At 31.9% G+C, this 13,687-nt stretch overlaps 1 protein-coding gene across 1 annotated transcript in view; it reads left to right on the forward strand.

The window, feature by feature from the left end:
* The window catches only part of LOC120354349 (XK-related protein 6), a 48,432-nt gene extending 41,492 nt beyond the window's left edge, over positions 1-6,940 (forward strand). Inside the window, exon 6 of the mRNA XM_039441376.1 lies at positions 2,186-6,940. Within this exon, the coding sequence (XP_039297310.1) occupies positions 2,186-2,516 (331 nt within the window). The 3' untranslated portion in view covers positions 2,517-6,940. The remainder of the gene's footprint in view (positions 1-2,185) is intronic.
* Positions 6,941-13,687: the final 6,747 nt, after the last annotated feature.

Genomic DNA, 13,687 nt, shown 5'->3' on the forward strand with positions numbered 1-13,687 from the left:
AAATATCAAAATAAACGTTCAAATGATGACCCTATTCTCAAGAATGAATGGATGACAACCGACTTATATAATCAGCTTAAAGAGAGGGATAGATTGTTTAGACGTTGGAAAAATAATAGAAATAATTTAACTTCCAAATACAATACTGTGCGTTCGGAAATAGAGTGAATAAATTAATAAGAAATAAAAAAGAGATTTCATCATAATGAACTTTCAAAATGCAAAGAACAACATCAAACTGAAATGGAAATGCATAAATGGGATTTTGGGGCGAAGGGCAAGAGATGACTCTGACCTGAGTTTGATGGTTTGTTTTCTAAGGAGGAACGTAAACAATATAGTACACAAATGATCCCATATAATGCATTTGTAATGCATTTTACTGAATAAAATGATTGATTGATTGACTTGACGTTTAACCAAACTGATTCTACGGGGAAGACCAATAATTGGTTACATTCGTGCCAGGCGCCTCTGAGGTACGTGTGCACGCAAACAACCCTATACAGGTCACTTAATAAAAATTTTATTCAAATCTTTCAAACTATCAATCGGTACATTAGTGGCTGACCTGTTTGGTAGTATACTACATAATTTCGACTGGCAAACTACATAGATTGCCGTAAAAAGCCAAAATAACTCTAAGGTTGGATACTCATCAACTGATGGAAGTTTTGTGTTGGAGTGATGACTTGTTATCGCTCATGATAGAAGTGGGTGCCATCTGTCATGACGTCTTCACGTCTTCATCAAACTACAATGATGAGTGTTTAACCTCTATTAAATTTGATAGGATATTTTGATAGACCACCATACAAAGCTACGCTACACTCATAAACATTCTATCTCTCGTGGTGCTTGTAAAAATGGCTATTGTCAAAATGCAAATTTATTGGATTTAGTTTGTGCATCTGTATCTGTTGTACTGTTTTGTTTTTGCAAATATAATCAAGTCAATACTACAATGCTGGAATGATTCTTCTTTTCTTAATTCAGTCCAATTAATTGTCCATGGAAGGGTTATGTTCAGATTTAGCATTATATCAACAGTTTTCAGTTCAAGACTAAATAAATAACTGGTACAAACTTCATAATTATGTAACCACCCTCAGATGGTAGAATTAAGATCTCTAAATTCTAAAGGGTGAGTCATGGTACTTTATTAACATCAAGCTTTTGCGTTCTATTTAACTTCTACATTTTATTGAGTTAATTAATCTAATTTAAATTTGGACAACAAATAATCTGTATCGTTTCATTGCACATTCTAAAAAAAATGCTTGTAAGATTTTGCTAACTGTTCGTCTGGAATTCTAACTGTTTACGATGGTAGCGTGAACTTTATCCATTTTTTCACTACAATGAATAATTTGACTTGGTCAATATAGGCATTTTAACATGAGCTAGAAAATATAATGGCACTCACAAAAGTTCAATTTATAAATCCATTACTATTACAATTTTCACTGCACATGTTCTCACTAATATTTTCAATAAAAATTACATATTCACTTCAAACAATTAAAATACTTCGATTTATCCCGCAATGAAAACTATTACATTTCAGAAAATTTAGACAACAAACACGTTAATTCTGGGCCCTCGAGGCCCGAGGCTACCTCTGGATTTTAATCTGTTTCCATTCGCGGCTTGATTGAGACTGATCTTTCCCACGCAAAATATATTTCCCTTCACCAACAAGACGACGGTCCACGTGGAGACAGAGCACAATTCCGTGGGAAAGGAAAATACAAGTTTGAAATATTCTCAAATACTCGTGTACTTTCCATCGCTAATGGAAATACAGTTACGTGAGAATACTTCAACCCTGCATAAAATTTAAGACTTCCCGGATGAAAGTTAGCAAAATCTATGTGAGAAAATTATTTCTCAACAGTAAAATAAATTTCTCACGATAAAAATTCACAAAAAAAATCAACTATAAGATTACCGAAGTCTCATCATTGTTAAAGTCCTAATTCTACTCTTTTTTAAAATGAAACCAATCAATAAATTTATTACAATATCATAACCATTACACTTATTTCAATTATAATATAGCCAATATAAAAATGTAAATTGAATTAGTTTGGCTTGTGCATTAGCAGATGTATGCTCTACTATTTGGTTGTTGCACGGTATCGTTAAAATCCAAATTGATTGAATATGGTTTGTTCATTTGCAGATACCTGGTGTACTACCCGGTGTGCTTCGTGGAGAACGCGGCAGCCATCTTGATCTGGTCGCTCACAGCAGACGAGCATCTTCGTTCCTCGTGGTACTTCATCCCTTTCATCATCAGCGGCATAGTTCCCTTCCTAGTAGGCATCGTCTTCATGATCATCTACTACAAGTACTTCCACCCGGAGACGAGTCGCAAAATCGGCACCACTGTATCGAGCAATTACATGACCACCTGCTCGAAGGCAGCCTCCAGTGATCCTCGTGCTACCACCACCTCCATAGCTGTGCAAACCGTCGCAGACCCCCTAGACTCCATCACGCCGGTTCTTTGATGCATAGCCGACCCCAACCAATTCATGTCGGACGACAGTAATTACGACGATATGTATGACAGTGATTATGTGAGGGAGTGCCATCCTCACAGCCAGGATGAGGACGATGAAGAGGATGACATTGATGACGACGAAAGCTATAGTGGTCCTATATCCTATGTATAATCACACTGTTCTTAGATATGTACAATTGTTCCATTAGGAATTAGTAACACGAACAGCCTACAACAACAGTCTATATTATTTTAAAATTTGTTGTTCCTACAACAACACCATGTAGTTCCTAGAACATCAGTCTTTTTTATTTCTCATTTATTTATGTAACAAACAACACTGATTTGAAAACATTGGTACCTAGATAAAATATTAAGGCAATCCTTGTGTCTTGCAATATTCGAAAAGATTTCCTGCAATTTTAACAACAAGGGCTTAGGTATATTGTTTTAAGAGATGTTCAATTTTTCCTTAATGAAGTAGTAATAAAACAGTTTTTTTTTAATCATTTGTGGACCAACCCTTCACATTTTGAAAATAAATAAATTTTGATTAGAACTTTGTTCTTTTATAAGGAGAAAAATTATTATATTCTGTTATTCACAATTTGCACACAATCAGTTCCTTTTATTTTTGAAACATCAGTTTTAATTGTTCTGATAACAAATCGAACACTTTTTTAAACGTTCTTTAAACGTGTTGCTCTTTATTCAATATTTAATTGGTCTATTTTTACTTATTCAATTTTAAAAAGTCTCTTATTGTAACTATTTCTATTTGTCAGAAAAAAAACAATTGAGCCTAATCCATTTGAGATTATGTCTGTCGATGGCCTATTGATAATGTTCATTTAATTCAAATTGGCAATATATTAATCTATTCCATTTTCTAGTAAAGGTGTTGATTTGGTACATATCAATATAGAATAAAAATACTTGAAACTGTCAAAACCACTAAATTATTAAAATAACAAGAATAAAGAGAAACTAGTTTCGCTTGTACACTATGATCATGGTAATTTCTAGTATTCAAGCAAGTGTTTGTGAGAATTTAAAGTATTTTTATTTCATATCAGTTGATTTCATTTATAAAGAGGCCCCACATGCTTTATCAGAGTAGAAAAGTTGAGTTTGTCTTGATTGCACTGCTTTATTTTTGAATGAAATTGACATTTTCAAATGTGTTATATTATTAGTGAGTACCTCTCAAATATCTACTAAAGTAGGCCTACATAATTATAGTTTTAGTTATAAACTGATAGGTTCAATTGATTATAATAATTTTCATTCTGAGAAATTACAAGTGCACTACTTTATACAATAAAGTTTATACATTTACTTAATTTTTAAAAAATTATGAGAGAAGAACTGTAGATAATGCTAATATGTGAATATTTTTGAAAACTTTATTGCTCACTCATTTTCTTTACAAAGTTATCCTTAGTTGAATGTACGTTGATAAACAACAGTTTAAAATGTTTAAAAGTTTTTTTTTAATAAATCTTATTCTACGTATAGTGATCCGCCAAAATACCACAGCTGAACATCACAACTACATTATTGATATTATTACTCATTGTTATCGGTCCATGTTCAATAAATAGTTGTATTTATTTTATTTTTGAAAATTGATCGATTTGTAAATTAAATTAGTCTTACTTTAAATTTCAGTAGCCTAACAAGACGTACTTGATATATTCTGTTTTATTAGCCGCATGACGAGATGGCCCCTGGCTGCCATTCAAATAATGACAACTGGGAAGGGTCAAATCATCTGCTACTTGTATGTTGAGTGTATAAGTTATGTATAAAAACACGATTATTGTATTGTATTTTCTACTGAGATAGTTTTATTCACACAAAACTTAAGTTTCAATGTTCACATCATCGTATCTGTAAGTTCATGATTTTATTTTTATTTCCCTGCATTACTATTATTATTCTGGTATTGCACTGTCATATAGGTTTTAAAAATTATCGATATATGTATACCATGTGAAATAACGAAAAGTATTAATAAATTGTTATCGAAAGTGCTTCTTAAATAATAATTCGAGGGTATGACAGAAATAATTTCTAAATGATGTTTTACATGAATTATTATGGACAGTGAGATTTTAATAGTGCAATGTGTTACTTCAATATGTGATTGGAGAGTTTAAGCAATATAATATACTGATCACCTTATTGGGACTTGAATAGCCCCGCATGCCTAGATTGCAATACTTTATACTGCGATATTTAATTATTCTCATTTATTAAGTACAAATTACGAATCACCAATTGAATTATATGTACACCAAAGACACTGCACATTCATTGTGATGTGTAATGTTTATATTATGTATTTTTAATAATAGATTTTAATACAGTTAGAAATCAATTTTATGATATTCAGGCATCGATTAGTGTTCTGTTTTTAAAATTGGAAGATGTTCTAAGACATGTGCTGTCTTAACTACAATATTCTATGATTTCAATATTGTTAAGAACTAGCAATATAAATTATTCTAATAATTGAAATGCCAGACTCCAATATATTTAGAATATTTATCGTCTTCTTTGATAATACATATTTTACAATGTTAATAAACTGTTTTGAAATTGTGTGTATTTTATCCTGAAGATAACAACCTGTCATTTAATTTTTAAACTGTCAATCTTATATTATGCTATTCATATTAGTCTTATCAGTTTGTAAATGTGCTCTCAAAACTCCTAGTATGTTTTTCAAATATTGTGAGCCAATTTGTAATTTTATTTTAACTCTTTGGCGAGTGTTCACAACCTTTTTTATTTTTACAATTATTGTTTGATCCAATCTTATTAATTTTTTACAATCTTTGAAATCTCCTAATCCAACTAAGAATTAGACCTACTAGCACTAGTTTATTTCTATAACTTCCTTCATTAAATTTCATATTTTTTCTTCTTCAATAGAGTGATTTTTCAAACTTGTTTTATTTTTCTATTTTCCTCTTACTTTTTTATTTGTGCAACGACAATATCCCATTTCAAGTCCATTTTTTCAATTTCAATGAAATTCTAATATTATTTTTTACAATTGTTTTATTGAACACCTTCAACCTTTTAATTCGGATTAATGTCTTTCAGACTTGATAATTAAACAACCGCTTCCTTTGAATATTCAGCCAGCTTTTCCACTTCATAATCTATATCTATAATAATTATTCTTTGAATGTATATCAATGCTGTCTCAATTCTTTAGTCGAAATAAGACAAGTTGAGAATTAGTCTCAACTTATTTTATTAAGAGTAAGTTATAGTTAGACTTTTTTTCATACACAACTATTATAATTCTACTGAACAAGTATGAAACAAGTCTACTTCCATTGAATAATATGAATTGAAATAAAATTTGCTACTATGAATTCTATGTAAAGTGTTGAACACAAATCAAATAACTTCAGATGATAATTTCATTTCACATGATTATTAGTTGAAACGTATTGTTGGAAACTCATTTTCATGATAGAATTTCGGTGATCAAATTCAAATTTCAGTACCTACTCATCTCAGATTATTCCGCTACTTTCTGTTTTTTCCAACAACTATTAAATGCTTATTTTATTGTTTATGTTTTGTATTTTACTGATTTGATGTTCTTGGTATAAAAATTGCGTCCCTTGTTCAGTAATCTTTTTGTTCTGTACGGTAATCTGTTCAGTAGAGTTTCTGATTAATTTATTTCTATTTTGCTCAGTTGTTTTTCATACCTTCCTCCCGTTTAGAAAGCTTTCTGTTTGCCAAAAATTATACTAACGGTGCTTCCAATATTATTGTATTGATGAAGAAGTATTATTATAACTTTTTATTGAAATTTCGACCCTCATTTCCTTATTCGTTCTACTTATTTTCTCTTATAGGATAGATAACGTTATTCTAAATTTCACAGTTTCGCAGACTACTATTGTAGCCGAAGCAACGCCAAAGTAGAGTTAGTAACACAGCAATTATAGTGAGAATAATTTATTCTGAGCTCTGCAATGTTAACTACTTGAAATATTTTTCCATGCTAATGTCCTTGATTATATACTTTTTGCTAAGCTCAATATATAAATTAGATGATTTGTGATGTAATTTGTAGATGACAATTACTTATTTGGTACCATTTGAAGTGCTTGAAATTACACTAAATTTTGTACTTAATTATTGAATAGTGTTACATGTAGTTGGAATGTAGTGAAGGTTTTTGAAGTTCAAGTAGAAAATTATTATTATTATTGGAGTGCAATATCACATATTCTAAATAATAATTGTAAACGCTTAGGCCCTGGGCTGAATCTGCTGCAAGTTATTGCAATAATTTATGAATGTCTTAGCATATAATAATAATAAATATTATTCTAAATATTTGAATTTGAACAAATTGTATTTGTTTTCAAATTAAAAAGTTATTATTTGCGTTCATAGATTTTATATATTTCGCATATTTGTTATCAATTAGTTCTATAGTAATCGATAATTTTATCGCTGTTATAACGTTGTTTTGTATATTTTAGAATGTTCTCGAAAAATGTAAATAGAATGTAATTGACTAGTAGTTTTATACAAAAGGTGAAAATGACAGCTTACACAATATAACACAGTAGTTAATCCAGTCCTTGGCTTCCAACATTAATTTACATCAAATAGAATACGGTTGAGGCTATATAGAGTATAGTTTCAACTTGTAATAGAATTTAATATCTTTATCAGATCCACTTGGATATATACGCTTAGAAAATGAAACTAGAACGAACTGAAATTGAATAATTTTTATAAGATATGCTCCGGAATTCCTATTGCACACAACCAAAAGAACACCATGCATTGTTTCCCGGTCAAATATATCAAATGCTTTCTTATAAAATTTGCAAGTACATCAACTTCTTATCTTTGTTACAAAGAGACAATGATACTAGCATCTCTAAGCCATTGTCTTTTTTGTTTCAATCTGTAACAGATCTAATTAATTGTACAATTATGTTTCAATCGATCATAAAAAACCGTTTAAAATGTTCTATCTGCATCTGTTTAAAATCCTACTTTCTTTGTTGACAATTGATTTTACTAATATCCAACCACAGTTTAAATTAACTTCGCTATCTCGTGAATCTCTAGCATTAATTCACCTTTTTACCCCCAATACTTGGAAAATCAATCAATCATTTATATATCAATACAATTGTAACAATGATCTATAATAACATATAAGTTTATCATAATCTGAGAGAAAAACTAAGCTTAGCTTGTATTCCTCTTTCAAATTTTAATGGTAAAGTCCAAAAGGTTTTGTGTCACACGCACTCCACATTTCTGGTCCGAGAATCCTCCTTGAGAATATTGACAAAGTGATAACGATTTTGAATTTAGTAATTTTGTTAGTCGAAAAAATCCTTAAAAGCTTAATATTATTTCAATAAAATTGAATTAAAAAGAAAATTTTGAAACTACAAGCTACACCATAACAGCTAGAGATTTACGAAATTAAGAGATTTATATTGATTTTAAATGAGATTGATTGGATGGAACGCTACTGTATTTATGATTGAAGAAGATTATTTCGAAGTTTTAGAAAAAAATGGTAATTATTTTTGTAATGTTATTGAATAACATCAATAGTTCTACCGGAGGCTATTGAAATTACATTTTATCAATATACCCAATCGATCAAATTGAATAATGCCTGATAATACTCATTACTGATTGTGAATTTAAAATCTCATGAATGTGCTGTGTATAGTATTAGTAGTTTTTAAATGTGATTTGTTTTTTATTAAAGAAAGTGAAGAAAATTATTTTGTTTTGAATAAATGGTTGCTAGGTGAATTTATCATTTCAAGTTAATGATTCAATAAGATTGAGGACATTCTTATTACACCATAGTTTTTCATTGTTTACTGATTGTTCCTACTGTTGGTGTAATGCAGATTAATTTTTATCTCAATAATAAGTTCTGTAATATTTTATTCATATTTGAATTTCTCTTCCAGCTGCTGGATTCTATGTGGTAATTCAAGATTCTGATAAATTGACGAATAAGATATTTTTTATGATTTATACTTGAATTATTTTGCTTGTTTTTGATTAAGAAAACGTTGAGGGCTATTTTTTCTCATTGAACTAATGAACAAATTGCTTCAAGTTACTAACCAATCAACGTATTCATTTTTCATGCCACAAAAACAAAATTAAAATATTTATCATTGACTCATTACCCAATTAACTGATGAATTTCATTGATGGGGGCTCTTCCAACAAGGAAATCTCATCAAGAATCTAAGTCCTCCTTACTAATATTTTACTGTGAGTTCCAAATTCATTAGCGTACCGGTACAAGTTACTATTTGAGCATTTATTTTGTGGCACCGTAAGTAACGGTAACCAAAAAGTCAAGATAAATTGATATCGAAATAATTTATAAATTGACATATTTGAGAATATCAGCTGCAAATATTATCTGGTTCCATTTCTGATTCTTCACCATTTATAAAATTGATTATGGAATTCTAAATATTCTTTTAAAGCTGGAAATGTTGGTAGCCGTCATCAGCTACCATTACAACAGTGAGAGAACGACCTCTGAATTTCCTGTTTGTTTATCGTATTGTTTGACCACTAGTCTTCTAAAGTTTAGAAAATGTATGCAGACAAGTTCAAAATCTCGTGTTACCATTCCAAATTTCACGAATAGGATAACTATTTGACTAGAATAAAACATTTAAAAAACTAGGATTGAAATCCAGAAATGTTTATAGAGATGCAATTTTCTCAACAATATCCAACTATATAAAATATTACTTCCTATCCCGCGGAAGTTGCTGGACTCCTAGCAGGCACCCTAGGTGATAGATAGGGGTATGCCTTCTAGAGTAAGAATAGCACGAGGAAATAAAATACCCAAAGCGGACCAATACCAGCAACAAAACTGCTGCCTTCTAGCAATATAGCTCAAAAAGGCCCTACATACACTAACAGAACAAAACCTAAACAGAAAATTTACTTCTTATCTGCTTTGTAGTTTGTTTAGGGAAGGAAACCCGAAATTACCTGGACCTCCAGGTTAGGGGGTTGGGCGATAGTGGGTGTATACATTCAGATGTTGCTTTAGCAACAGACAGAATGACCAAAGTTTGATGTCAATGAATTGCACGTCGTGGCTGAGGCAAAGAATCAGTATGAAGATACACTGAATGGAAAAATAAATTGAAGGAATAGAAGGGTCTGGAGGTGAAATGACAATAGAGGAACTATTGCAGAACGTGACAGAAGTTTTAACTGAAGTTTTTATCAGTGGAAACAGTACTTGGACGGGTCAGGAGAGGAGCAGAGAAGAATGGTTTTTGAAGAAGACTGTGTAGAATGGCAATTGATAGAAAAATGAAAATAGGAGAAACTATATTCAAAGACGTACTTGAGCAAAGAAGTACCTGTATGAAATAGAAAAAAATGCATCAAATAAGATTACCAGAAGAAAAGAAAAAAAGAGAAAATCATGATAAAATGTTTGAGATGAACTTCTTTGAGAATGAGACGCACCAAGCCTACAAATAAAAACGTTTTGAAGGGATATAAACCACATAGGCCTATAGTAGGGGATCCCAAAACGGGTGGGCGCCCCCTTGAGAACTCCCGGGTTGCGGGGGGTCTTGTGACACACAAATGAAATCAATAAAATATTAGAACAATTTTCTCCGATTTTTGAAAGAAAGTCTTTCTAAGTTTTCTTAGTGATTGTTTTTGTGAAGTTTCTATGAAGTTGTAAACTTTATCAAAGAAGGTGGATATTCGACAGAGGCTGGCTCAAACAGCACTCTGGTTTGTGGACTGTATCAATAATTACATCGAGAACTTTTGGGTTGTCTGGCGTCGGGTAGCAAGTTGAACAATTAAAATGGCTAAGTGCACAATAACATAGGCCTACCTTCATATCCAAATCCTCCTTGCTTCCAGGATCCCGGGTCCAGATCACGATACAAGACGAGACGACACTTGTAATAAATCACAATAAATAATCAATAGATCACTTCGCAAAAATCGACATTACGAGAAGTGAGCTGTTCGATTGGCTGTCAATCGGCAACTGGCGATTATGCTATGCGCATCACCGTATAATTGCCCCCTCCACCACACAACGCCAGACAATAAAGGGGAACATTCATAACGTCCGAACATTCCGCCCACCTTGGAAGAACTTCCAATAACAAAAAAAAAACACCTATAACGAACCCTACTAGGGAAACTAGGAAAAAAAGGAAAATGTCTTCACTCCTCAGGGGCCCTTGAGGAGACTTAAAAAAAAGGAGTAGGAGGCCCACGGAAAGGAGAGGATGGGACGAGAAATAATGACTATATACAACCAATATAGATAAAAACAAGAAACAAAGCAACTTGGGAACCTTTCCTACATGTGAAACAAGAAACAAAAAAAAAACTAACCACTAAACTTATTGAAGTTCCCTTCAATAAGGCCTAATCTTCATCAATAGGGAGGAGACATACCCTATTGAAAGCCCTAGTTAGACTTCCCTTTGCAGTCTGTACCTCCACCACTCTCACAACTCCATCCTGTCCAGGGAGTATCTTTGTTATTCGACCAAGCCTCCAGTGAAGAGGGAGTAGGTTAATTTCTTTTAGAGAGCCATACGTCCAATGTTAACATTACTATGTTTTCTGTACAATTTTTTTCGGGTTTGCAAGCTAGATACATACTCCAATTGCCAACGTTTCCAGAATGAGGATACAATTCTTTTGAGTAAACTCCATAGATTTCTCAAGTTCACCGATTGAATTGATTCCTCTGAGTCTTTACTCTGTGTTGCTAGAGTAATTTTTCTTGCTTCCAATTCAATCTGTTTGGAATTTTCATCATTACCGTGGGTTTGGTGTGGCCAGCACTCCAGTGGTTTGTCTAACCAATCAGAACCATTCCACCATGGAGAATTACCAATTAATTCATTGAGCAATAGTCCTCGACTAGCACAATCAGCTGGATTACATTCGGTTGACACATATCTGAATTGCTCTGTAGACAGGTGTTCCTGTACTTGACTTACACGATTTGCCACAAACCTAGCCCAACGATGAGGTGAAGACCGAATCCAACTCACTGCCACAGTTGAATAAGTCCAAGCTGCAATATAATCTATGTTTATAATTTTTGAAAGCACTTCTTGAACTTCATGTAATAATCTAGCTACTAGGACAACCATACAAAGCTCCCATTTCTTCACTACCTCCACGGATGCTATATCATCCCAGTCACATCCCGATTGCCATAGACATTGAATGATACTCTTGAAGGTAAGCATGAAAGGTGTCAAATATCCTAATGGATCAAAAATTTGTGCTAAAGTTGATAAAACATTTCGTTTTGTAGCTAGACTGGATGGAACCTTCCCCCTGTAGAAGAGGTAGTAACCAATTGGATTCAATTGGAAGCCAAGAATTTTAATGGTTTTATCAGACTCCAAGGTGAAATCTTTTGCATCAATAGCGCAATGCTCTGGAGGGAGATTTGATAGAATGGTAAAATGATTGCTTTAGCAATTCAAATTTCCCTTTGCTTAACAATTCAGTAAGCTGCAGTTGCTTGGTTGCTTCCATTGATGAGACTGATGTAACTATATCATCCATGTAAGTAGAAAACCGTAAGGCTTTAGAAGCCGCAGGGAACATTTTTTCTTCATCTTCATTAAACTGATGCGTAGTACAAATGGCAAGAAATGGCGATGATGATACACCATACAACATAGTTGTTAGAGTATACGCTCTTTCATTTCTTCTCCCTTTTCGGATTTTGTCCATTTTATTTCAACATTATCCTGTCTATCATCATCTAACTCTTCCAAATTTCGTTTCTCCCTTTCAAAAACATCTTCTCCAATTTCTTTTTTCGGTATGGGTCTTCCCATTGGTTTGATTTCATGTGGACTATGAATCACTTTTAACTCTTTCCTTAAATTACCGTTGATCGGTAAATAACTGTTGAAGGCTATACCTTGTTTACCCAAGTAGCAAAACAATATTGTCTTAATATTGGAAGGAATGTTTTCCCAATATTGTTAAATATATTGTAAATGTTGGTCAATGTTGTCAAAATACTCTGACAATATCTTTATGAAACATTTTATATTTTTTTGAAAATATTATAGCAATGTTGGTAAATATTGCTAAGATATTTTGAAAAAATATTGGAAAATATTGTCACAATATTGAGACAATATTTTTTAAAAAATGTTGTCTCAATATTGTGACAATATTTTCCAATATTTTTTCAAAATATCTTTCAAATATGTTGGTCAATGTTGTCAGAATACTCTGACAATATCTTTATGAAACCTTTAATATTTTTTGAAAATATTATAGCAATGTTGGTACATATTGCTAAGATATTTTGACAAAATATTGGAAAATATTGTCACAATATTGAGACAAGATTTTTTAAAAAATATTGTCTCAATATTGTGACAAAAATTATCACAACATTGTTCAATGTGTTGTAAATGTTGGTCAATGTTGTCAGAATACTCTGACAATATCTTTATGAAACCTTCAATATTTTTCCTACGATATTTGAAAATATTGGTTGATGTTGGGAAGATATTTTCCTGAAATATTGAAATATATTAACACAATATTGATATTGAACCGAATATTTCCACAAAACATTGTGGAAAAATTATCTCATAATATTGTGAGAAAATTATTCCACAATTTTGTACAAAAATTTTTGACACTATTTTACAATATTGTGAGAACATAAGGGTACAGTTATACTATGTGCAAGCTTGCTCAAATAAGCACTTTCAAGCTAGTACCTAGTGCCAACTTACAGGTGAAATTTTTTTTTCAAATGGATGAAACACGTTATGATGTGCTCGGAGAGAATGGTACTAACTCTGCATTATTCATGGATCATTTCTATTCTCTCTGTGCATGTCATGAGGTGTTTCTATGCATGTTACCAGATTCTGTTTTTACCTGTAAGTTTTCACTACCAGCTTGAAAGCGCTTATATGAGCAAACTTGCTCATAGTGTAACTGTACCCTCATTACACAATTTAAAATAAATATATTATAAATAGACTACATTTTTGCAATTTTGTAAATTTCAATTAATATTTTCAACAATATTGAGGTTTCAGGGATTGATTATTCAATTAAAAACCGTAA

The sequence above is a fragment of the Nilaparvata lugens genome, chromosome X, assembly GCF_014356525.2.
Source record: "Nilaparvata lugens isolate BPH chromosome X, ASM1435652v1, whole genome shotgun sequence".
Lineage (NCBI taxonomy): Eukaryota > Metazoa > Arthropoda > Insecta > Hemiptera > Delphacidae > Nilaparvata > Nilaparvata lugens.